The sequence below is a fragment of the Cavia porcellus genome, unplaced genomic scaffold, assembly GCF_034190915.1.
Source record: "Cavia porcellus strain 051 isolate PalLab524CR breed Dunkin Hartley unplaced genomic scaffold, mCavPor4.1 scaffold_5, whole genome shotgun sequence".
In the NCBI taxonomy this organism is placed as follows: Eukaryota; Metazoa; Chordata; class Mammalia; order Rodentia; family Caviidae; genus Cavia; species Cavia porcellus.
In genome coordinates this window covers 36,324,076-36,349,910 of record NW_026947488.1, presented here as the reverse complement: position 1 = coordinate 36,349,910, position 25,835 = coordinate 36,324,076, and the positions used below count along the sequence as shown (strand labels likewise).

The window sequence follows — 25,835 nt, the reverse complement described above, 5'->3', positions numbered from 1 at the left end:
CACTGTTGGAATGTCCACTTTACAAGCTTTAATTTTGTGACTTGAACAATTATTTCTAAGATGACAATATGTAATCCATTAACTAGTGATTTCCTACTGTTTATTTTTTTCTGTAAATCTGTATAACTTGTACCCTTTCTCTGCTTTTTTTTCCTCCTTAAATAAAATTTAAAAAAAAAAAAAAAAGAAAGAAATCTTTGCCTCCAGCACACTCTGGACCTCTGCTGAAACTGTTTTCATCAACGGTAGCAATTTGTTAAGGTGAAGATCGTGCAGCCCTCTGCAGCCTTCTATGTGGTTTTTTGTGGTCTGTTTTCATTCAGATTTCCTAACCACCCTAGTCATATAAAGAGGGAATTAGAATTCGAGAATCATGCAACTGTTTACTATCACGTCATGACATGGCCAAGTCAAATGAAGAGTTATATATTTAAGTGGCTATTTTAGAAGCACATATTTATTTATCCACTTATTCATGCACTACTAGGGACTAAACCCTGGGCCTTTGCACTGAGCTCCATCCCCAGTCTCTTTTCTTTCTTTCTTTTTTCTTTTTTTGCTTTGATTTTTGAGACAGGGTCTCAGTATGTCACTAAATTGCCCCGGCTGGGCTCAGACTTGCGGTCCTTCTGCCTCAGCCTCGTAGGGTGCTATAATAGATGAGGTTCCACCTCATCAGATCTGCCCTGATCTTTCGCCTCTGCCTAGCCGCTGAGAAAGGTAAGGAGAACAATTTGGCAGGACCTGGGGGGAGAGTAAGTAGCAGGAGGTGGAAACACAGGAATAGTTCAGTGGGGGTTTAGCGATGACGGCTGTTAGGCCTGGGGACACAGAGGGAGACACCAGCGTTCAGATAACTGTAAGTCGAGGCAGAGTGAGGCATCTAGGCTGCCCTGAGGTTAGGCGGGGGCGGCCCCTTGTGGAGTGTAGGCGGGGCCGAGGCTCAGGGGCGTGACAACTCCAGGCTGTTGGAGGGCGTGGCCAAAGCGAGGCCAATCGGACCGCGGGCGTGGCGGGCGGGGGCGGGGCTTCGGCGTCCGGGCGGCCCAGGCCTCGCGCGCGCTTCCTAGTGTCCCCCGCAGAGGGCGCCGGCCTTGAGCCCCGCGTCGCCAGTCGCCGTCCCGCCGCCGCCATGAAGGCCGTGGTGCAGCGCGTCACCCGGGCCAGCGTCACAGGTCAGTCGGGGCCCCGCGCCTCCTCGGTGCACTGACCGCAGCCCGGCTAGGCCTGCACACGTGCTGGCCGCCTCCTCCTCGGCACCGATTCGTGCCGCGCCGCCGCCCGTCGCGCTCGGTGACACTTACGCGCGGAGATTGTTTCCGGGGCGGCCTCCTCCCGCCCCTCTGCGTCTCCCCGGCGGTCTGGGCTTCGCGGAGCCCCGTTTCCCATGCGTAAAACGCGCAGATGCGAGCCCAGCCGAACCTGGCCATCTGTGTCTACGCAGGGACCCTCGCCAGGGAGCCTGCAGCCAGTGGTCCTCCAGAGCCAGCAGAGGGGACATCTCTGGCCCATCCAGCCCTAGTCACCCCGTGAGCCCCTTGGTCTGGTTGCTACCTGCATCAAGGGCCAGAGCCTGTTGTAGCTGATGTAGTTATCGTAGGACACCGGAGCTGATAGGCCCTATAGGTGCTGAACAGAGCGTTTAAATGACAAAGCCAGCCTGAACCACATTAGCTTTTAGTCTTTTTCATTTTTATTGTCAGAATTACATTGTTTCCGGATCAGTGTCCCAGCTATTCTGGTGCCTGAGGCAAAAGGATCAGTTTTGAATCCTTGAGTTCAAGGCCAACCTAAGCAATAGAGGGGGACCCTTCCTCAAAACAAAGTGTACATGTGTATGTATGTATACATAAGTATTAAAAAACCCAAACTCCCTAATGAACCAACAAAAACCATACAGTTAGACCTACTTTTCAGCCCTGCCTAATGATTTGAAGCTGTTCGGGTAACTTTGCTTTTGGAAATAGTTTTGAAACAATATATTTTAAAGGTTGTGTTTTGTTTTATTTTTTGGAGACAAGGTCTCACTATGTAGTTGAGGCTGGCCTTGAATTCACAATGTGGCCTAGGTTGGGTTTGAAGCCTCCCGTGTGCTGGGATTACAGGCATGTGCTACCATGCCTGGCCAGATTGTATGCTTTTAATTAAAACTAAACAATCTGTGTATTAAAAAGGATAATGTGGGTTAGGGAACTCTGAAATTTCAGTATGGGAGGGACACTGGAGTTATCCAGGTTTTTTAGTTGCATTGCAGTGGAAGAGATTTTCTGGTTCTTAAAATACATGCCTGGATACACTGAAAGGTGGCATCATTTGGTTGACATTTTATTTTAGGCAATTTAAACTAGCACTTATTTTATGGTAAAGACAGTGTATCTGTAATCATATATTTTTATCTGGCAGATTTACTTTGTGAATTTGGTCTGACACATTTAATCCCTTAGCATAGCTACTGTGTTAATATAATTTTTATTTTATTTTTTGTGGTGCTTGAGATTAAAACCAGGGCCTTGAGTGAGGTGCTAGGCAAGTGCTCTACTAGGGAGCTACAGCCCCAGCCTGATGCTAATCTTACTTTATTTTGGTGATGGGGATAGAACTCATGACCTCAAGCTTGTCAGGCAGGCGCTTATGCCACTGGTCTAAATCCCTGGTCCCCTAATCTAATTTTAAAGCTATGTTAGAGAAGTTTTTCAGACATGCTCATTTGTTTACATGGACCAAATAACACAGCAACTCCTACGTCCCATCTCTAAGTTTTAACACTGGCCCACGCCTATAATCCCTCCATTTGGGAGGCTGAGGCAGGAGAATCACTGTGAGTTTGAGGCCAGCCTGGGCTACGTAATAAGACCTCGTCTCCAAACAAATGGCCAAATTTCCGAGCTCATGAAATCTTGATGTAATTGTAGACCTCATGCTACCCATTATGGAGGAAATGACCAGACAGCTCTTTTCCAGCCTGTGATCTCTTTGTCTAAAACTGTTGATTTTTAGTTATTTTCACTGGAAAACCATTTGTGCTAATAGGAGCCCCTTTGGTCCTGGGAGTTCTTCCCTTTGCCCTTGGAGGCGGCTCACTGCAAGCTCCAAAACAAGTCTTCAATCTGGGTTGCAGGTGGGCTTGGGGGAAGATAATAAATTACAGAAATGTTGATGCTCTTTGATGGTGACTCTGTTTTAGAGACTCCAGGAAGATAATTCATAATTGTAGAAAAAGCCTTATGTTACAGAGATCTTTTTCACCATACTTGGATTTGTTGAAGGGAAAATTTCAAAGCAAGCTATATGTCCAGAGAATCGGGCAGTGAACTGGTCTTATGCAACGATAAAAGATGAGGTAGTTTTTATCTAATTGTAAGAAATTTATTATCACAGTAGTTGAAAACAAATATGAAGCCAAATCTCTGAACACAAAATATCAAAAAGAAATAATTAAAATATTAAGGTGCTTGCTTTTCAGGGTTTTTTTTTTTTTCTGTTTTTTGTAATTTTTAGGTTTTCTGTAATGTATATGCATTATGGGTCTATGTGGATATGGATATGGATAGGTACCTCTGTAACTTTTTTTTGTTGTTGTTGTTGTTTTTTGTTTTTTTGCTTTTTGTCGGTACCGGGGATCGAACTCACAACTGCCTGCTTGCAAGGCAGGCGCTTATGTTGCTGAGCTAAATCCCCAGCCTCCCCTCTGTAACTTTTAGTTTTTAAAAATTTGGGGAAAACTTAGTGTGTTGACATTGTAAGAAAATAATGTTGATTTAACAAACCAAGCCAGGAAACTTTTTTTTTTTTTTTCTTTTTTCCCTTTTTGGCTATGAACTTGTGTTGATCCGCCTGCCTCAGCCTCCTAGGCACTGGGATTACAGTGTACACCACAGTTGGCTGGCTTTTTTCTAAAGCAGAGCAGACCAGCAAACTAAGGCCTGTTGTTCAGTGCCTATTTCAAGAAACATTATTTCTCTCCTAGCTTTTGAGTCAGTGGCTTATAGGACAGTAAGTCACATAGTCCATTATAGGAAGAGCGGTACTGAAGAAAATAGGCAAAGAAATAGCAATGAGGAATTAAGCTTTTCTGACATTTCAGGAACAGATTGATGTTGGTATCCTCCGGGGTAGAGAGCTGAAGGGGCCTATATGGCCCTGCGGACCTGAGAGGTGTGTTTGTGACTATATTATCCAGCAGAACAAGCGTCAGGAAGATGGTAGAGTTGATCTTTCTAGCCCTGCTTGGAAGATTAGGTCTGAACATGATGAAATAATAAAGGACAGTAATCTAACGACATTGGCAGAAGCTTGGCCTACAAAACGACATTCTCAGGACCACCATTAGAAATATGGATTCAGATCCAGTCTCAGAATGGTGAATGTTGTTGGCTAAGTGCTCTACCTGCATCTAAGAGATGTTCTGATGGTAGAGGGCAGACGTATGCACTCACACATATGCGCACACACACATGCACACGCTCCAGTGTGCACAGAGATGTTTGTGGACAAGATGCATGATTTCAGAAATCTTGGTGCTCAGCAGTTTGGTATCACTGGAGTCCAGGTGGAAAGGCAGGTGAAACTTACAGAATTTTAGGTAGGTAGACTGTGCTTATGTTAGTGGTAATTAGGAGGAACAGAATTGCTCATAGGACATAATCCTTCTCTGCGTTGTCACCAGATTTGCTGGTTTCCAGGGAGGGCAAGAGCTCCCCTCTGCCAGCTAATCTAGTTCTCTCAGGGAGAACAACGCCATGGCCCTTTTTACAAACCGGATCCCAGGAAATTTCAGGTGTCTCGTGCCAGGTGACAGATGGAAGTGTGGCCCTAAAGTTTTGCTCCCATTCTCTCCAAATACCAAATCAGAATGGATCTGCCCATGGTGGTGCACACCTGTGACCCTAGCACTCTGGGAGGCTGAGGCAGGAGGACTGAAAGTTCGAGCATAACCTGGGCAATTTGGCAACTTGGCAAGACCTTGTTTCAAAATGAAAAATAAGAAAAGGCCTGGGAAGTACAAAGGGCCTGTGTTCAATCCCCAGTTCCACCGCAGGAGAGCATCAGAAGGGATGGGAGTGTTTAGCACCTGCCGCTGCTGCTGCTGTGCACTGCCATTGTTTCTGCCTCCCAGAGAAGTGTGCCAAGTGCAGTGCACTGTGGGAATCAGGAACTTGGGGCACTTCTGAGCCAGTCTCCTTTGGTTCCTTCCAGTTGGAGGCGAGCAGGTGAGCGCCATCGGCCGGGGCCTCTGTGTGCTGCTGGGCATCTCCCTGGAGGACTCACAGAAGGAGGTGGAACACATGTGAGCACCTGGGCTGGGGCTGGGGTAGGCTGGGGGGAAGCATGATGTGCAACCCCGTTGCTTTGATTGTTATTGCACCTTCTGTAGGGAGGTGAGCTCTGTGGGGGCTCAGGTGACACCAAGAAAGGCAGCTTTGAAGTCAGCACCTGACAAGGTACAGCCTGGCCTCCATTTCTTGCTTCTGAACCCGCAGGCTGACTCCCCCAACCTCCCCAGTATCAGGGACTGAACCCAAGGCCTTTACCCTGAGCTACTTCCCTGACTTTAAAATTTACATTCCTGTGCCAGGGATATAGCTCAGTGGTACAGCACCTGTCTGACAAGCATGAGGTCCTGAGTCCAATTCCCAGTACAAAAAAAAATTTTTACATTCACTATGCTGGGCTTGAACTTTGCATCCTCCTGCCTCAGCTTCCCAGAGCTAAGATTACCGGTTCTCAAGCCTGGCCTCCTTTTCTCTTAATGCAAAAACTGAAGCTTCTATCAATGGGCTCCTTTTGACACTTGGGCAGTATGACCTGGGTACTGGGCACACCCTTTGCTCACTGTCCACAGAAGGTCTAGAGCCTGGAGGAGCAGCTCCCTGTCCCAGGCTCTGTGTGCACAGTGGAGGTCTTAGCCCCAGATCAGAGCTTGTTGCTGTGGTCAGGCTCACTGGCCTGGGGGTAGGGGAGTCAGCCCTGCCGGAGCTGGCGACTCCCATAGCAAGCTGGCTTTAGATGCTTACCCCTTGCTGCCCAGAACCTGTGACAACCCCACCCATCTGTCCCTGTGCTGGTGGTGAGGGTGGGGTCCAGAACGTCACCCACCCAGGAGGGTACATGCGTAGTCTGAGGGTTAGGATCTGCTTCTGGGAAGGTGGTTCATGGTCCCAAGTCTGACCTGTGACTGACCTGCCCACTTACTTGCCAGGGTGGCTGTCTCATGTCCGCCACAGTGGGGACATGGCCCTGTGCCTGGGCAGCCCTCCGCCTGGAATAGGCCATGCAGCCTGTTGCTGCAGCTGGGCAGGAGCTTCTGGGGACAGTGGGACACCAAGCCCAGAGCAGCAGCCCAGGATGAGGTTGTGCCCTAGTGGTGGTGCCTGAAAGCCTGGCCAGGTCCCACCTTCTGGGAGCCAGGGCTCCATCTTTCCTTGGCAGCAGGCTGGAGACAGCTGGGGTGCACCGAGTGCAGGGCCCTGCAGTTGTGCTCACCACACCTGTTTGCCCATAGGGTCCGGAAGATCCTGAACCTGCGAGTGTTTGAGGATGACAGTGGCAAGCACTGGTCCAAGAGCGTGATGGACAAGCAGTTCGAGGTGCTGTGTGTCAGCCAGTTCACCCTGCAGTGTGTCCTCAAGGGCAGCAAGCCTGATTTCCACCTGGCCATGCCCGCTGAGCAGGCTGAGGGCTTCTACAACAGCTTCCTGGAGCAGCTGCGCAAGACCTACCGGCCCGAGCTCATCAAAGGTGGGTGCTGGCGGGGTGAGGCAGGCACCGTGAGTGGTCCCTGCCTACCTGGTCCCCCAGCATGGTCACCACTGTCCCTGTTGGGCTCAACTCCAGGCCTGGAGGATGTCTCTTCCCACTGTCCTCGTGTAGAAATGAGGGACTCACAGGGGTGTGAAATTGCTGATTTCCTTGGTTCCTCGCCAGCACTGTACTAGTGTGACCTGGTATGTCCTTAATTCCAAGTGGATGTGTCCCAAAGAAGAATATAAAAATGTATTTTATGTGATTCAGTAGATACAGAATGTTATGGTTTTTACCATGTGATCAATATAGAGTTATGATATAGCTTACCTTACCATTATTCATTTTTCTGGTGTGAGAGTCACAGAAGAAGTGAGAAAAAGTATGGAGACATCGCATGTGTCACAGCTGATGGGCCTGAATGACTCTGCTAGGCACTGTTGTCTATGGAGTCCATGAAATATAGTGTGGTATTGTGTATCCTGTGGGCTTGGATATAGTGACAGTGATGTGTCACACACAGTCTCCTCTCTGTGTTCCCTGGCTCCAGGCCCCTGGCAAACACTGATCATTTGTCTTTCTCCAGGAGTTTCTCAGGGCCTCTGCACTAAGCTACATTTCCAGCTCTTTTAATTTCTTCTTTTTTTTTTTTTTTGTACTGGGGATCAAACTCATGACCTTGTGCTTGCCAGGCAGACACTTGTGCCACTGAGCTAAATCCCCAGCCCCCTTTTAATTTCTGAGTCAGTGTCTCACCTGCCAAGTTGCCCAGATTGGACTCCAGCTTGTTATCCTCCAGCCTCAGCCTTCCAGAGTGCTGGGATTACAGGCATGCACCAGTTCTTTCACTTACTAACTGGCTTGAAAGCTTCTGTACCACTTGATGGCCCCTTTCTTTGTAGCATTGATTAATATTCCATTGTCTAATTGTCCCACAATGTGTCTACTCATTTATTGCAGGATATCTTGATTGCTTTAAAGTTCAGGCAGTTATGAAGGAAGCTTCCATAAGTATCTACGTATGGTTTTTGTATACACATAACTTTTCACCTCCTTGTGATTGCTAGATCAGGTATTGAGAAGGTGGTTATTAAGTGAGAAAGCGCCCTCCTATATCATTTGGTGTCCTCTTGGTGGTGAAGTTGAGATCCCGCTGTGCTTCCCACCCTCACCAGCCTGTGGTCTTGGCATCACGTGGAGTCTGGTCTTCCCAGAGATGTTGAGACAGGCTGGGCCTGGTGGTGCATGCCTGTAATTCCTGTACTTGGGAGACTGAGACAGGAAGATCACTGCAAGTTCAAGGCCAGTCTGAACTACATGGTGAGACCTTGTTTGGGTTGGAAGTCTGGGTTGGAAGTTGTTTTCTTTCAGGACTTGAAATACTTCACTCCAATCTTTTCTTGACTTGAAGATTTGTGTTGAGATGTCTGCTATGATTCTGATAGGCTTACCTTTATAGGTGACCTGTTTCGTTTTTCTAGTAGCTCTTAATATTCTGTTCTTGTGCTGAATTTCTGGGATCTTGGTTATTATATATCTGGGTGTAGTTTTATTTTGGTTATGCTAAGTGGAGTTCTATATGCCTCACTTACCTTATGTCAGATTCTGTTCCTATACTTGGGAAATTTTCTGCTGTTACTTCTGCAAATAGTTCTTTTAATGTCATTTGTGTTGACTCTTGCTTTTTCATTGACACCTGTTATGCTTGTATTATTTTTCTTTTCATCGTCTTGAAGCTGTTGAATTGTTGTTTGCCGTGACTCATGTGGCTCTTGAGGTTGTTGGGGTGAAGGATCACGAGATGATGAGAAAATAAGAGACAAAACTGGAGTCAGGTGGAGCCCTTACTCTTCGGATGGGAGAGAAGAAACTGCTCAGCCACTATAGTACATTTATTTGTATACTTCCAAAGAAGAATGTCAGTTTCAACCCCACTTCCTAGCAACTTGCTTGCCTGGCAGGCCTGGGTCCCTTGCCTTCTTGGTGCTGGAACAATTTGTTTAAGTAGCTTTCTGTATTTTCTCGGCTAGCCTTGCTTTAGCCCCACACATGTGATCAATCTACAGCTTCCACTGCTCCTTACAGTTATTTCCTGATATTTTGTTCAAGATGTTTCCTTTCATGATCATTAGCCATGATCCCGTCTTCAAGGTTTGAACGTTGGTCTTCAGTTTTGCCATCTTACAACAGAATTTTTAACTTTCTGGATATTGTTTGAATCTGTTTCATGCATTTTATTTTGTTCTGCTTTTGATCTTTCACAGTTTCCATCTTCTTTCTATCTTCATCTAGTTCTTTACCTATCTCTAGTCCAGCTTTGCTGAGCATTTCTTGTATACATGTTGACATTTTTTTTTTTTTACCTGAGAGGTTATTTCTGATCTGATTTCCTCCATAGCCTCATGGATTTGTTGCTATCATTTCAGAAATTTCATGTTCATGTCTTCCAAATTCTTCTATGTTGATGTCTCCTGGGCTTGTTCTGGGTGGTTGGAGGTCTGAGGTTGCATTTTGCTTTTTCATCTTATCATTTTATATTTGAAAATATTTTTAATTTTATTTCCTGTGACGACCTTTGTGAGTTTTTCTAGTAGGTAGGTGTATTACTAGTATGCAGGCTTCTCTAGGAAAAGTCTGTTCTTCAGGGATGTCTTCTGTGTGTGGGAGAGTCTTGGTTTGTGTCTGTCCCAAGATCCTGTCTTCCTAGTTTATTATGAGTGGGATGTTGATATCTGTTTTGGCTTAGTCTCTAGTTCTTTTTTGTAAGGCTGTGTTGAGGTTATTACTCCAGAGTTTCCCAGTAATGTTACAGAAGGGAGAACTACTGACTACAATGGATATGACATCCTAGCTGAAGTAGTAAAATTAGTAGTAACTGTAGCATCAGATACACTTTAGAAACTGACAAACTGTGGTAACTATTGATTTTGTGCTTTAGATCATAGGCACAAAGTCTATAGCTACAGAACAGCCATTAATCAGGAGTTTGTGCAAAGGGTTTCTCCTTGGTAGGCTGTTTTTACCCTGTGATGGGGAGATTTAAGGTGGACAGTGTACAGAACAAAGCTGATTGGAAAAGATGTAGAAGCAAGGCCGGAGGACAAAGGATGTTTGTGCAAGGTTTAGGAAACTAAGGAAGGGAGTGAAAAGAAAGAGTGGGGGGGGGGGAATTCAAGGACTACCCAAACTTGCTCTCTGGGTTTGGGGGATGGGATTAGTTTTCTGTCTGGAGTTTTCCCCAGCCATTTGGAAAAGAGAATGAAAAAGGAAAAGAGAGAAAAAGGAAAAAAGAAAGGAAAAGAGGAAGAAGAAAAACAATGAAAGTAAAGAGTTGGTTACTGAGTCCTAGGCTTTTCCCCTGCCCTGGCACCTGCCCTGTGGCATGGCAGGAGGAGCCAGATGCCTGGCTTCCTCCATGCATTTTATCTTGGGACTTTAAAACAAATTAAACTTTCTGTTTTTGGAGACAGGGTTTCCTTGGTAGCCCAGACTTTTGTGTGCTTGTGGTGATCCTCCTCCCTCATCCACTAGGATGACAGGCATGCACCACTGTGCCTCGCATGATCACTAATGTAGGACATCTTTTTCAACCTCTGACAGCCGTGTTTCTTGTTCCTGTCCTATGCTTTTGCAGGTTTCTAGTTTGTGTTGTTCACTTTGTAGTGTTCCAGGTTCTTTAATTTTCTCTCTTTGCACTATACACACCCAGCCCTTTTCCTACAGGTGCTGATGCCGACAAGAGGCTTTGGAGCGCCATGGCAGAGCCCTCCTCAAGAACCTTCTGCAGCCAGGCTCGCTGCTCTTTGTCCCTTTGGCATTTTATTTGAGTTGCTGCTCCTGTGAAATGTGCCCACTTGTCACATGGGTGTGGGGCCCAGGGTAGAGGACTCTCCTTTGCCAGCGGGTGGTGGCCACAGTGTGCTCGCCTTTCCTGGGAATCCAGGGCACCCCGTCAGGTGTCTGTACTCTGCCCTAGCAGTTTTTTCTCAGATGTGGAACTAAGTCAGGTCCTGTGAAGAATTCGCTTTCTTTTTCCTTTTTTGGGGCAAGGTCTCACTATGTAGCCCAGGCTGCCCTTGAACTCACAGCGATCCTTCTGCCTCAGCCTCCTGAGGGCTGGAGTACATGCATACACCACCATGCCTGGAAGGAATTTGTTTTCTTTGCTGAGCTCCAGAATAGCTGCTGTCTCTGTTCCTGTTTATGAGAACATCTGGTTCTGAGAAATCTTGGATGTGTGTAGGAAGGCACTTGGCTGTGAGCACTTTGACAGTTATGATGAAACACTTGAGAGAAAACAATACACCCTTCATTCGAGCCCTTCAAGAGCAATGTTTTATATGTTTTTAGGTGCTTTGTGTTCCTAAAAATACCTTTCCCTTTTTGAAATGATGCATATTTTATTTAGGAAATTATAGGAAGTACCTGGAGTAATGTACTATAAATAACATAATTTTATAATGGATCAGAATCCATGCTCAGGGGATGTGATACATCTGATCGTTTGTATGAAAAGTCAACCTGAGTTATGCAGAGTTATAATTGAAATCTATTTCCAAGTCTTTTGGGCTTGCAGAAAGATTTCAGTTACATCCACAGTGCACAGCTTTTTCTTTTGGCCTGAACACTTGTGCAGGTTTCGACAGTGAAATGCATAGCACCAGTTCTGCACATTTGCTGTTTCTCTGTTAATTTGGGGAGTTCGTCCTGAGCGTCCCTGTGCAGAGCCCTGCTTTACAAGAATGCGTGTGGGAACTGCTAAGTGCTTCATTTTACTTGGGGATTTTCGAAGCCCTTCAGCAGCTTTAAAACTTCAAGTAATTTCGTTAACATTTAATATTTCTTTTCACTTCCTTGTCCTGGAAAGACTGAATATTGATTTTCCATTTCTATTTAACTTGTTTCACCTATGTGTTGTTGAAGAGTGAATAGAAGCTCGGTGCCCCTTTCATCCCTCTGTTTTTTCGAGCCCTGACCAGTGGCCGGCTGATTGTAGATGTTGATATCGCGCTGCCAGCCCAACACTCCCAGCCCAGCCAGATGCCCCTTGCCAGCCACGCTGCAGTGCCAGCCCTGTAGGGACTGGAGCCCAGGCTGCCCCTGGAGCCAGAGGTAATGGGAAGCCCAGGGCAGCTGCTCCTGGGCTCCTGCTGCATGCTGGGGGGGGGGGGTCATTTATGGGGCCTTCTCAACTCATTGGGCCAAGAGCGTGGGTAGCCCCAATACTCATCTGCACCCTCACCCTGGTTAAACAGAAATTGGGGCTGCCAGAGTGTATATTGGAAGCAATCCCAAGCTCTGTGACCTCTCCTTCTGTCACATTGGCCTTGGAGGAGGGATCAGGCTGTGCAGAGCCCCCCAAATTGGGCCCTGGCCCCCTTCCCCATTCCTGGAAACCAACCCCAGGCAGGCAAGCTGGAAGATGACCCTGAGAAGCAGGGTAATGTGGTGGTCGGTGTACCCAGGCCAGGTGACAGATCGGCCCCTTGGTGGATGACTTCCCGAGGGAGGAGATGAGCAGGGGCCCGAGGAGGATGGCTCATACCCACCAGCCTCCAGGGAAGTTGGGGACTCAGCTCCAGTTCAAGGGGGCCTGCCTCAAGCTGAAGGGGGCGGGGACAGATGTGAGTGGAAGAGTGGGAGGAAGAGTAACCCTGGGACACTGCTGGCCAGGACAGCCTGGTCACTGAGGGCACTACTGGTTACTGTGTTTATTGGCAGCGAGGACAACCAGAAACACTGTCTGCGTGGAGAGCAGAGGCAAGAGGAGACTGATCGTGGTGTCAGAGTGCTCTGTGTGTGACCCATGCATTCCCTCTTCCCTTTGCTGGCCTCTGAGATGGCTTTGGTGCCTTTAGTGCATTCTCCTCTGCTCCACCTCTTCCCTTTTTGGGGTTCCCCCTCAGCCAGGCATCTCAGGAAAGCTGAGTTTCCTGCTCTGTGCAGGCTTTTAGGCTTTTAGCTGACATCCTGGCAATCATGCTCTGAGACAGGACCTGTGAAGGTCGGTCCCTTAAGGGAGCAGCACAGCACGGGCCTGCGGTATACATCCATCCCAGCAGCTTTGTGGTCTGTCAGGCTGGGATGCGAAGGGAAGTGAGGCCCACACCAGGGAAGGGCCTCTGACCCCTGCAGCTCAGGACCCTGTGACTCTCTGAGTGTCCCTTACCCTCTCTGCCTCTTCTGACTGATTTAGGATAATGCCTGTGCATGAGCCCCCGGATTGAAGGGACCAGGGATCCCCAGCCTCAGGTGGACCTCCAAAACAAAACATTCTCCAAGTTGGGTGCTGAATATACATTGCATTTATAGTTTAGAAATACACCATGTGCAGAGATCCACAGCAGGCCCTGCTATCCACAGCTTGTGGCCTGCTCCAAGTCATGCAGACCAGGTCCAGGAAAGCATTTGTTCAGCCTATCAGAAGCTGCTATGGAGTGAATGAAAGCTACCTGTGTTCTCTGCAGGATCTGATGTGTTGTAGGCATCAAAGAACTAGAGGAGCATGGGCAGATGCATAGCGCCACAGCTTCTGGTGCCCTCTGTGTGTGACATCTAGGCCTCCCACAGCTGCCTGACTCAGGGAGGGTACCCAAAGCCCAAGGCCACATCTAGCTCGTGCTCTGTGGTTAGCATGAGATTTCCACGGCTTAAGTTTCTACTCTTTTTACCACAAGATCATTTTAGCAGCATGAGTGAATTTTCAGCAGAGTCTATTTTATAGGCGTTGGCAGAGACTGGGATGCCAGAGCCATTATTTTTTATATCAGTTTAGCAAACTGTGATGTGGGTCAGCGTCTTCAGTATTCTTGAGAGATGGGTGGGCTGCGTGGCACCAGTGCCCTCCTGAGGGACTTTGCTGCTGAGGGAGGTATGACTGCTCTTGGCCACTGGTCAACATTTCCTGTCCTTCTTTGTTGTTCTTTCAGTCTCTTCAGTAGTTTGCTCTTGTTTATTCCTGCATCTGCCTGCTCTGGCCTTGCCCTTATGTTACCCCTCTAACTTAGCTTCCCTCTTCCACGTTCATATTTAATGTCTCCCTGTCATGATTTCCATGGTTTGCTTACCTATTCTCCATCGTGGACAGCAACCTCACCTTCCCAGTTCATTCTACTCCCTGAAATCTGTGTCTGTGCTGCCTTGGGAGCAGTGTTGGTGTCTGGTGGCGATCTGGTGGGCTCATAGTGATGGCAGAGTGTCCTGCACATAAGAAGTGCTTACTGCTTTTTTTTTTTTCTTTTTTGTATTGCTGGGTGGAGCCTGGTGTCTTGTATACATACCAGCTACTCCCAACCCTGTTTTGTGTGATGTGTGCCTGTGGGTCCAGGAACACAAGGACAGGCACCTCGCAGTGGCTCAGCTGTCCCATCCATCTTCCTTCCCTGTGACAGTTTGCATCTTGATCATTCCCTAAGGCTTGACTGTCAAAAGCTGGTTCCCCAGCCTGTGCTCCTACAGGAAGCAGAACCTTTAGGAGGTGGAGCTTAGTGGGAGGAAGTGAGGTCACGAGGGGGTGTGGCCTTGAAGTGGCTATTAGGACCTGCTCCTTCCTGTCTCTGCCTCCCAGCCACCACCATGAGGTGAGCAGTTTCTGTCACTGCACACCCTGTGCCTGTTTTGCCTTGCTCTAGGCCCAAAATCAATAGGGCCAAGCAATCATGGACTGAAACTGTAGACCATACTAAAGTCTTTCCTCTTTTTAAGTTGGTTATCTCAGGTATTTTGTTATAGTAATGAAGATCTGGGTCATACACTTTCTTTCTTGGCTCCTCCTTATGTTCTTATTTCCTTCATCTCTTTTGTCTCATTTCCTAAGCACACTCTGTACCTGTGTTCATGAATGTAGATTCAGCTCTTTCTTCTTGCCCTGTGACTTCTGTTACGGAGTTCACTTTGAGAGAAATGGGACATTATTTTAAAAGACAGTACAAGCGTAGGTGGAAAGAAGCTTCCGTTTGCCACTGTCACAGTTGAAGTACACGAGGTGGCCGCAGATGAGAGGAAAAGTCTGAATCACTTGGCAGGAAGAATGGGAACACTCAGGGTATTACTGATCCAGGGCCTAGGAAGTCAGGAATTTTGATGTTAGTTGACTCTCATTTTATGTTCTTCATTCCTAACTGAATCCTCCTCTCTTCCTTCCTCCTCTTCTCCCTTCTTTTTTTCTTTCTTCTGGGGTGGAAACCAGGGCCTTGCACGTGCCAGGCAAATGCTCTACCACCTTGCTACACTATCAGGCCCTGATGCTTTGATCATGTCCAGTGTAGAATTTTGCTGTCACTTGAGTTGTGAGTCAGTCACCTCCTGTGGCACAGCGTGCCAGTCGTGGGCTTGCCCCTTCTCAGGTGGTGACAATACCAGCCTTCCAGTGGCTTAAGCTAAAAGCCTTTCAAGCCAAACCAACTAAGATGATGCATGGGATATGAAAGAATTACTTATATTTTTAATTTTTTATTTTGGAGTAAGTTAGAGTTCTGGAAAAGTTTACACAGGCAAATACTTTCTCCAATGTCTGCTGGTAATGTGCAGTGCAGTTATCCAAACCAGGATGTAAATGTTGATGGCTTACCATGGATTTGGCTGCAGACTTGATTCAGGTTTTGTGCTGGTCCCACCATGCCCTCGCCTGGACCAGGATCCAGGCCAGCATTTGAGCTGCTTTTGGTGTGGCTGCTCCTCAGACTTCTCCAACAGGCAGAGACACCCCAGGCCCTTCTTGTCTTTCTCCCCAGGCCCCTTGGCAGAGTTGCATGCTCTGTTGCTTGTAAGGACACCTTGCTGTGCTGCTGTGAGGGCTCCTGAGAGAGGCCTGTGCCCTGCATTGGGCAGGTGCCCCCAAATGACCAGGCACCCTTCTTACTGCAGTGTGTCGGGTACAGGGTGTGTGCGCGCCTCATTCTCTATGACTCTTCTGCTGTCTATTTGTCATTGGACAAATGCTGTGAGGTGATGCTCTCACACTATGCAAATATTCTGGTTCTCAGCACACATCTCCCCCTCCTGGGCACCATCCCAGTCTTGGTCTGCAGCCAGGAGTCTGGAGGTCTTGGCTCATTGTTTCAGTGTCTTGCTTTGCACTTTGAAGGGAGGAGGAGGATTGTTTAGGTATTTTAGTCACCTGGCTTTAGGGCAAGATGGTTCCATAAGGCATGGGCTTCCCTTGCTTACTAAGTCAGAGCTTCTTTTTTTGACATGGTGTCTCACTATGTAGCCCAAACTGGACCCAACCTGTGGTGGTCTTCCTGCCCCAGCCTGCTGAGTGCAGAGATTATGGTTGTGTGTCACCATACTAGGCTTAGAGTTTCATTTTATTTTTCTTTTTTTCTTCAGTCTTTTTGAGATAGGATCTTGCTATGAAGTTCAGGCTGGTCTTGAACTCACGTTGTGAGGCCCACGCTGGCCTTGAGCTTGCAGCAATCCTCCTGTCTGGGCCTCCTCAGTGCTGGGATTACAGGAGTGCACTGCCATGCCCGGCTTATAGTTTCGTCTTAAAATAAGCAAGAAGATGATTTTTTCCTCAGTATTTTTTCCTGTAAGTGTTAACTCAGTGAACTCGTTTTCTAATTGGGAGCCATGCTGATGGATCCTCTAGTCACTGTTGGCTATGAGAGTTTCTGAGTGTCCATGGAGAGTTTTGCATTTGTATTCAAAGAAGAATTTGGCCTATGCTCATTTTTAAAAAATTACTCATGTCCAGTTTAGTTAGCATTAGTGTAATATTGGCCTTGCAGAACAGATCAGAAAACATTTACTGTTTTTCTGTGATCTGAACCAATTCCAATAATATAGAATTATTTGCTTTAATAGAATTCATTAGTGAAACCCCGTGGGCCCACCCTTCTTGGTTGTGGTCAGTTTCCCAGCAGCCCTCGGGCCAGCTGGGCAGCTAACACTGCCTGTGGTCTTCTCATCTGGATTTTCAAGTTTACTGGCAGATAATCCTGTCAGTAAGTTTTAGAGACACCTTCTGTCTTCATTGCTGAGGTTGTGATGTAGACCTCCCTTTTTCCTGAATGCAAACTGGCTCAAAGTTACTTCATCAAAGCTCATCATTTCTGCATTTGTTATCTCATTGTTTCATTTTAGTCCTCTGTTTCATCACCTTCACTTTTTATCACACAGCTCTTTTCCTGGTAGGTTTCATTGGCAGTGTAGTCAGTGAACAAGTAACACGGGAGCCCACGACCTAGAGCTTTGGAATTTTTTGATCTTCCTTCCTGATGTCTGGTTCATCAGCAAATCCACTCATGGAACAGGGCATGGGATGGAGCCACTTCTGCCATGACTGTCCAGCCCGAGGTGTCATCGTCCCTCCTCTGAGTGGTTGTAATGCCCCTTTCCACCTCCAGCAGGGTCTTCCTTAGGCCACAGCCCAGTACTGGAGGCCGAGGGGACTTTGCCCTGATGTGGATACTGCAGGGATGATGTGAAGTTGGCAGAGCTTGAAGGATCAGGGGTCTCACTGCTCTGCAGTGAGTAAAAGAACAGCTGTGCGAGTGTGTGCATATGTGTGTCTGCCTGTGCACATGCATGCAGTCCGGAGGAGTGTGTGTGTGTGTCTCTGAGAACTGTGGCTCTCCCCCTGCAGAGGATAGGAGTGGACGGAGAGTGGTTCTGAGCACCACTCCGGCAGTGGCTGTCCCCACACTGTGGCCTTTGTTCCCTGAAGCTGTGAGCAGGTCAGAGCCTTGGTGAGGCCCCAGGCTCATTCTGCTCTGAAGGTGGAGGCTGGTTCTCTGGAATGTTTCTCACGTGTATCAGTACCCAGCCCAGCCCGGACAGCAGGGGCTGTGGGCAAGGACAAGTCTTTTTTGTTTGTTTGCTTTGTTTTTGGTAAGAGAAATTGAACTCAGGACCTTGCACTTGCTAGGCAGGTGCTTCCACTGCTGAGCTACATTCCCAGCCCACTGGTGACATGTTAACGAGGCCCTGTAATACAGAACCTAAGAACCCCCATTGGATGCCAGTGGCTAGAACATGCTGAGTCTCCCATTATTGTAGCCCCATGGAGAATCATAGGCCATGGTTCAGTTCAATGTCATATTCAGGTCCATAGGAATTGAAGTCTGAAGTCACATTCTGTGGAGCGATGAACAGAGGCCGTCTCCTGGTGCTTACATGCTCTTTACAGGTGTAGGTGTTGATACCCAGTTGAGTCTGGATGCATTCAGCAGCCGTGTCTGAGCTGTGTCCCATGCATGTCCTTGTAGGTTCCTCTGTGTGACTCCCTATGAGTGCCGTGGATACTGCAGTGCCCCCACATGGCTCCTTACTCCTCCTCAGAAGCCCGGGCAGCCCTGGGTGCCTGCAGTGTCCCCGCAAGTGGACTGAGGCCAGATGTCCAGACACACCCACTGCCAGAAGTGGTTTGCAGCTCCGGCTGAGTGCTCTGCGAGGCAAGGATGCCCAGGTGCCCTCTGTTGCCAGGAAAGTGGCGTCACGACCGAGGAAGGCCTTGCTCTAGATGTTACTCCCACATTCTTGGCATGACGCCCCCAACAACTGGCCAGGGTTTGGGCTCAGTCTTTGTATACCCAACCCATGTACCTAGTCTCGGGGCTCCTGGCACTGACCTCTCTACCCTGCTTGGATCTGGACAGATGTGCAGTGGAATTGAGGAGGAGAGGGGTGGGGGGAACTGCCCATACTGGGGTGGCCTGAAGCTCCGTGTCTAGAACCGCTGTCCCCTTTGCGCTCTCGGAATAAAGGAGCCCCAGTGGGTCATGTGCACTCCTGAGAGCAGAGCGCCCTGGCTGGCCACCCAGGCCCAACAGCAGTGCTGGTGCCTTTCTTCCCGTTTCCCTAGCAGCTTGCTCTGGGTGGTGTTATTTCCTGGGCTGCGTCTGGCTTGGCCGTGTGCTGCTGCTGTGGACAATGGTGGGCATGATTGTGGTCACCCATCTGCAGTCAAAGGACCACAGAGAGGCGAGCAATTGGCCTTGTCCAGAGGGCTGTGGATGCCAGCCTTGTCAGGTAGACAGTGAGTCCCGTGGTGCCAGGCTGGGGTCCTAGTGGCACTGGTGGTGCCCAGCTCCCTTCGTGGGTGCCAGCAGAGGGTCCTGCCTGCCATGGGGCCATGACCCTGCTCCCTGCTGCTCTGGGCACAAGGACCCTGACACTTGATTAAGAACAACTTGATTATATCATTGTAGGAGCCCAGATGAAGATCTGTAGAAAGGTTTCTGTCTTTCCTTTTAAAAAAACTGTTTATTTTCCGTGGCCAGTATGATTTTTCTCAGAGACTTCACCCTTTGATCTGCACTGGAAAAAAATGTTACCATTTTAAGACCTCTTAAAACATGTCTTTGGATTTATTGCGGGAACAAATGGAAATTCAGATAATGGTTCTGTTCCTAACTGAAGGAAAACAGGAAAAGAAAATAAATTCTTGCTACTTGGAATGATAAACAGGGTGAAGCATGTGGCATATATCTTGGCAACAGAAACTCAAGGTCGGAAATAATTCCTTTTCTCCTGAGCCTATGACAGCCTCCGGAGGAGCGCACCACTGAAATTTGCTAATTGTCACTGTAATTTTAGCACACAATTAAACACATGATTTCCTTCCCAGCTGATGTCTTTTTAGCCAGGCTGACATGGATCATACAGAAGCTTTGGATGTGAATGACCTCTTCTGTTTGACACAAGGTCACTGAAAGTCACCATTATCTGGCATGTTTGCTCCCTGGTGGGAAAATTAGTTATCATCTTGCTGTAAAAATGGTGGGTAGTGTGGGTGCTGCTGGTACAGTTTCCAGGGCCAGCCCCTTCCATGGGCTGCAGGGATCCAGCAGCCAGTGCCTACCTTTGGCTGAGTCCTGAGGTTAAAGCAGTGGAAAATCAGAGGTGGCAGCTGAAGGGTTGTCTTGGCAGAGACAGAGGCTCATGGAGGTCACTTGGGTTGGAGGAGTTGCATGTAGGACCAGCCTGAGCCCCTCAGGAGAACAGCCTCATTCTCCTTGATAGGGCAGGGAGATCTAGGACTGGCGCTGACACGGTGGACCTGTCTTTTTTCTTCCTACCACCCCACTTTCTGTCACCTGTCCCCTATGGGGTTAGAGGACACCTTGGGAATCGGCAGCATTGTGCTGTACCTCCAGGTTTATCCAGGTTTTGAATCCCTTGATGCTTTTTGGATGGAGTGCCCGGGCCTCCAGCTCAGTAACGGCATGTGTTGTTCTTTCAGATGGCAAGTTCGGCGCCTACATGCAGGTGCACATTCAAAACGATGGACCTGTGACCATAGAACTGGAGTCCCCGGCTCCCAGTGCTGCCATCTCTGACCCAAAGCAGGTAAGTCGAGGGCTCGTTCCGTCTCCTGAGTGTGGATAGTGTGTCTTGGCTTCAGGGTAGGCCTCAGTTGGTGATGCATGAAATTCTTCATCGATGTTACCTGGTATTTATCATAATACCTCTCCTGTAGCTCCTGGAACTGTGATCAGAGAAAATGTCCTTGTAGAGCCTGGTCCTGGGCTCCTGGTCCCGTGTTGAGTGCCACGCACCCATCTGCCACTGGGTGGCAGCAGAGCAGCAGCTTTGGCACCTCTGCCTGCGGGAAAATGGGTATCTGGAGGGCTTTGGTCCCAGGTGTGGTGGCTGCTGTGCCCCTGAATCTTTGCGGAGCCTCCTGTTTCTAAAGTCATCGCTGGCCCAGATTTACTGCCAGCTCTGTAAGCTGTCAGCAGAAAACGGAATTAAAGGGGCTGGGGATTTAGCTCAGTGGCATAAGCGTCTGCCTTGCAAGCAGGTAGTCGTGAGTTCGATCCCTGGTACCGATAAAAAGGAAACAGACCAAAAAAAAAAAAAAAAAAAAAAAAAAAAGAAAAGAAAATGGAATTAAAGCAGGAAGGAGCTATGCTCCGCGTGCTTGTAGCCTGCGTGGCCTCAGTGTGCTCGACAAGCTGTTGGGATTCTCTGTGCAGCAGTGGTGGAGGGGCTGGTGCTGTGCTCTGGACCCCATGGCTGGTGCCGATAGAGCCATGCTTCTAAGTGGGGCAGGAGCTTTCTCCTCTGGCTTGGAGGCTGCACTAACACAGACGGACGGACTATCTGAGGAGTACTAGACTTCACAGGTGGCCACTGCAGTCTTAGAATTATATATATATATATATATATTTTGAAGCAGGGTTTCCCTTTGTGATTCAGGCTGTCCTTGAACTCAAGATGTAGTCCAGGCCAGCCTCAAACTCATGGCAATCCTTCTGTTTCAGCCTCCTGAGTGCTAGGATTACAGGCATGTGCAACCATACCTGATGATGGTGGTGGATTAATATTAATATTAAAAACATCAAAATGAACCTGTGTGGCAGCGTAGATCTGTACTCCCAGCACTTGGGAGGCTGAGACAGGAGATTACGAATTGTTAGAGGGCAGCCAGGATCTCCATACAGTGGCCTCAGCCTCAATCCCTGCTCCAGGGTTTCTAGAGCTACCCCACCCTGGCAGCCCTGTCCGTGGATGCTTTCTGTCCAGATTTTCCTTGTACTTCTGGCTTTATTTGATCGTTATTCTGGTTTTTTGATGTATTATTCTGCTTTAACTCTATTTCAAGAAAAATTCTGATCAGGCCCTTTCATTCTTACTGTTGAGACCTGCAGTGCAATGATTCAATAATTACCCTGCTTTTTCTTGTTTAGGTTAAAAGGTACAAAGGTGCAGTTTTCCCAAATAAATAAATTTAGAGATGTGGGCTGCAACCTGAGAATAGTAGTTTATGCCAGGCTGTGCTGGGCTTTGCTAGAGAGATTTTGGATACTGACACTGTATGGAAGAGATAACTAATGGCTGGAAGTGGTGGTGCAGTCCTGTGATCCCAGCACTTGGGAAGCCGAGGCAGGAGGAGCACCATGAGTCTGAGGCCAGCGTGGGGTACATAATGAGTTCAAGGCCAGCCCAAACTACACAGTAAGAGCCTGTCTCAGCAAACAAAACAAAACAAAACTTAAATAAGAGACAGAAAATTAAAAAAGAGGTTGAGTTGTAGTTTACTTGCAACTCATGTAGTTTGGTTGGCCAGTTCTCTGTGCTTAGTGTATAAAGATGTCCTGATATCTGAAATACATTAATTAAAAAAAACCAAAACAAAGGACAAACTCAACTTCTGACAAATGGTGTTCACTTATTAGAGTAAAACATTTGTGCTCTTTCTGAATCTGAAGGAGGAGTCCCATATCACTGCCTGGGCTACTCAGTTCCAACCTCTGACCCCTGAGACGTGTGCAAGTGTGTGTCCCTTGGCTGTCCAGCAGGTGACAGCGAGAGGCTTGGGGGAGCCTCGGTGACCTGTGGTGCTGGCCTCTGCCTGCTGGTCCCCTCCTGTCCCTTCAGGCAGAGCTACATGGCCGGCTGCCACGTGGAAGGGGAGTGCACAGCCAGGCGTGCTTGGCCAGTGGATAAACGGGTGCTGCCATCAACCACACTTTCAACTTTGAGTGTTTTATTTTCCCACTATGTCCCATGGCTGCAATTACAGTGCAGGGAAGTGGTTCTTTTGGCATGTTTCTGCATTGTGGAGAAAAGATTCTATTGGCCTGTTGTCTTTAGGTTCAGGCTCTTTAACAGGGCACATGGAGAAGGGTTTCTCGGCTGGCCTTGTCAGGTTTCTGCATTGGCTAGCAGGATTTCACTACCCAGTCTCTCCTGCTGAGTGGTGGCTGCTGCCCCGTATAGACCGTGCTGGGGAGTGGCCCACCATTTGTCATCCCTTGCCAGCCCCTGCGACTTCCTGTGGCCACATCAGCAGCTTGCATATTTATGCAGCAGATTGCTGCTGGCAGGTGCCACACTGGCTCTGACAGGGACACGAACCTGTTACCCTGGCTGGGTAATGTGTGTGGAGCAGTGGTGTTGTGTGACTGCTGAGGGGGCTTCGGCCAAGCAGGGTATCCGTGTTTGAGGCCTGCCTGCCTGCTTGCCAGTGTCGCTGTTAATTATATCTAATCTCGTTTTAAAACTTTATTTTATTTATTCATTTTATTCATTTTGGCATTGAAGTCTCTGCATTGAGTTCCATCCCCAGCCATTTTCATTTTCACAGTGTCCCTGGCCTTTCTTAGGCATGCAGCTTGATTAGGGTGTGCTGGGGGTGGGGGGTGGGGTGGGAAGCGGTGGGGTGAACTGCTGATATAGGTAGGATTCGAAGAGCAAAGCAGTTTTGGAAAAGCACACAGGAGCAGGTCCTGGTAAACTAGGAACCCGACTGTCTGCTGACTGAGACTACCGAGCTTGAAGGAACTGGGGTGAGCCAGAGTCCTCAGCTGTAGTGTTTCTCTTACTTTGAGGCCCCAGGACTTCACAGACTATTTGCCGGTCTTTGGCCTGGGGGTTAATTCTGTCCCCAGCCTGCCTTGCCTTGCCACAAGTCACTTAAGCCTAGGACAGTTTATTTTATGCCAGTTCAGTAATATCAATTGTGGCCTGCTCTGCACCGTGTCAGGCTGGTCCTCAGCACATCAGGGGCCTGGGTGTTACTGCCTCCATCTGCTCCCAAGTGGGTTCCTTCTGCCCCCTCCCTCCCCTCCTGCTGCCTCAGGTCTAAAAACACTTGGCACCCTGGTGCCCTGTAGTGCCTGTGGCCCTGCAATGCCCATGGGTGGGACAGCTCTGCCTGGTCATTGAGGTTGCATGTGAGACCACCCTCGGTCCTCAGCACCCTGAGTGATGGTGAAAATGTGCCCCAGGCCCGGCGCCTGCTCTGCATAGGTACAGCGGTGTTGGGGAAAAGCCCATGGAGCGGCAGCACTCATGACCCCGACACGTGGACTGGAGGTGCCTGGTTTCTGCAGTGAGCCACGCCTGACAGACGGGGATGTATGGAACACTGTGCAGGGTGCTCCGCGCAGCCTCTCGCAACTGCAACGTCACTTCCAGCTCTTGGTCACGTGGGTCCTGGCTGTGGAGCACCGCCCCCACTGCTGATGGAGGAGTGGTGCCCCAGCGCTAACCTCTGGGCACGATCGATGTTTAATGAAACGTGGGTGTCGGCCCCGGGTAGCTGGCTGATGGGGTTTAATTTCACACTTAAGCCCACATGGACATCATCTCACAGGGCTCGTGTTTGACAGTGCATCAACTGCCGAGGTGGTTCATGGGAAGCTTTCTGTGGTGAGGCCATCTGGGACTAGTTTACTGTTGATCATTTGCTCTTCCTTGAATTAGCCTCGTTATTGTTCCTCCTTCATGTCTCATGTCATCCACCTGGAATGAAGGCCTTCCCTGTCTGCCATTGTATCTTCCCGACTACAGAGGTCTGGTTTGGGCAGCATCTCCTTCAGGATGAACCTGGGTGCCAGCCGGGCCTGCCTTCTCATCCTGAGTCCCGGAAGCATTGGCTGTCCGGTCCCTGCTGGTGGTGCCCTTGGGCAGAAGCTAGTGTCTGTTGTTTCTTACCTTGTCTGCATGTTGAGCCTCTGCTCAGCCCTCTGTCTGCACACCCAGTACTGTCCACCTATCCATCCTTCTGTCTACTCACTTCCCTGCACTCCAGCCAGTGTGCTGGTCCTCATGGAACTGGTAGTCCTGTGGGGAAGGTGCTGAGTTGAGGGCGCTGCCACAGTGTAGGGCAGGGCCGAGGCACAGGCAAGGCCAGCTGCTGCATGAGGCTCCTCGGCTGCAGGCTCTAGGGGGACCATGAGGCAGTGGAAGGTGGCCACATGGGCCTGGAGCCTGAGGGGACAGGGCGTTGGGGAGGACACAGCCCTGCCATGAGGCACTGCTCTGTTGATGGTGTGTCAGGTTTCTGTCACCTGCAGCTTGAGCACAAAGACTCCGTCTCAGCGGTGGTGGTGCAGTGCGCAGTCTGTGGTGAAACTGTCTGTGATGGGTCTGGTGTTTGGACAGTGTGGGTGTCATGCTCATCTGGAGCTGAGAGACCCAGGTGCAAAGCAGGGACCTGTTTGATGGGGGTCAAACAGAAGGGCAACGAGCTCCAGGCAGCTGCCTGCCTCAGGTCAGCAGAGAGCCAGATGTTTGGCTACTGCCCAGTCCCCCTAAAATGCAGGAAAACTTTAATTATAGAAGCATAATGCAAAAAGCCCAAGAATCAGCATTTATATTGACTTTAGTTTGTGTGTATTATTTTACCTAAATTTCTAAATTTCATCTTAAATTTTTTAAAATTTTTAAAATATCTTTTTGAACAAGGTCTTACTATGCAGTTCAGGCTGACCTTGAGCTTACTTTGTAGCCCAGGTTGGTCTTGAACTCACAGTGATCCTCCTGCCTCAGCCTCCTGAGTGCTGGGATGGTAGGTATGTGCCTCCATGCCCAGCTTCATTTTAAATTTAAGTTTTAAGACTTGTCAGACAAAATATTTATTTAGGATATGTGTACTGCCTGATGCTGCTTGGCCTTGGACATTATGCGTAGTCATTCTCAGGGGTGGGAGGCTGCCTGGGGGTGCAGGTGCCAACCTCCGGACACCTGATTCCAACATCTCAACTAGTTTTTCTGTCGCTAGGAAGCACAAAAGCCTCCCCTCAAGTGAAGATTCACCTGTGACTGCTTTCCATAAAATGTGGAGTCAGTTACTTTTTCCATTTCTGATTGTGAAAGTGAAGCCCGGAAGCCGACCTTTCTGTGTAACAGAAAGATCTGAGCTCAAGGCCTGTTTCCATTTCCACGCCTTCTCAGCTGGAGCACAATGCAGCATGGTGTCCCCGGGCAGGGATTGTGTGGGGCAAAGGCTGCTGCCACCTGTCGGTGCCCTGGCTGGGGCTCGAGGCCTTCGGGGTGAGCATGGCTCCCTCCAGGGTCCCGGCCAATGCCGACCCTGTGCTTTTGGGCTTCTGGTGCCCATTCATGCTGCTCCTCTGCCTTTTCATCTCCGGGGAGAGCAAGTCTCTTATTGTGATTATTACTTTGAAAACATTTCAAGCAAGCAAGCATGTATTCACTGGAAAGCACCAATTGAGAAATGCTGTTTTTTAATAATATGTTTTCATAGTATTCCTGGGTAGAAAAGGTATTTTTATAGAAACTGTTCTTTTCTTGTCTTTTATTTTTCTCAGGAGCCCATAAAAGAACATTTTATATCAACTTTTGTTACATATGATATGTAAGATCGTTGTTCTTTAAAAATTTTAGCAGCTTAAGAT

The 25,835-nt window shown here is 48.5% G+C and overlaps 1 protein-coding gene across 4 annotated transcripts in view; it reads left to right on the top strand.

The window, feature by feature from the left end:
• The first annotated feature begins 1,015 nt into the window (after positions 1 to 1,015).
• Dtd1 (D-aminoacyl-tRNA deacylase 1) overlaps positions 1,016 to 25,835 on the top strand; it is a 92,209-nt gene continuing 67,389 nt past the window's right edge. For 2 of the 4 annotated variants that reach the window (XM_063248635.1, XM_063248634.1), the window contains exons 1-4: positions 1,016 to 1,175; positions 5,197 to 5,287; positions 6,503 to 6,738; positions 19,928 to 20,034. In XM_063248635.1, the coding sequence (XP_063104705.1) occupies positions 1,133 to 1,175; positions 5,197 to 5,287; positions 6,503 to 6,738; positions 19,928 to 20,034 (477 nt within the window). In that variant the 5' untranslated portion in view covers positions 1,016 to 1,132. The remainder of the gene's footprint in view (positions 1,176 to 5,196; positions 5,288 to 6,502; positions 6,739 to 19,927; positions 20,035 to 25,835) is intronic. The other 2 variants (XM_003476492.5, XM_063248636.1) reach the window with 2 other exon arrangements.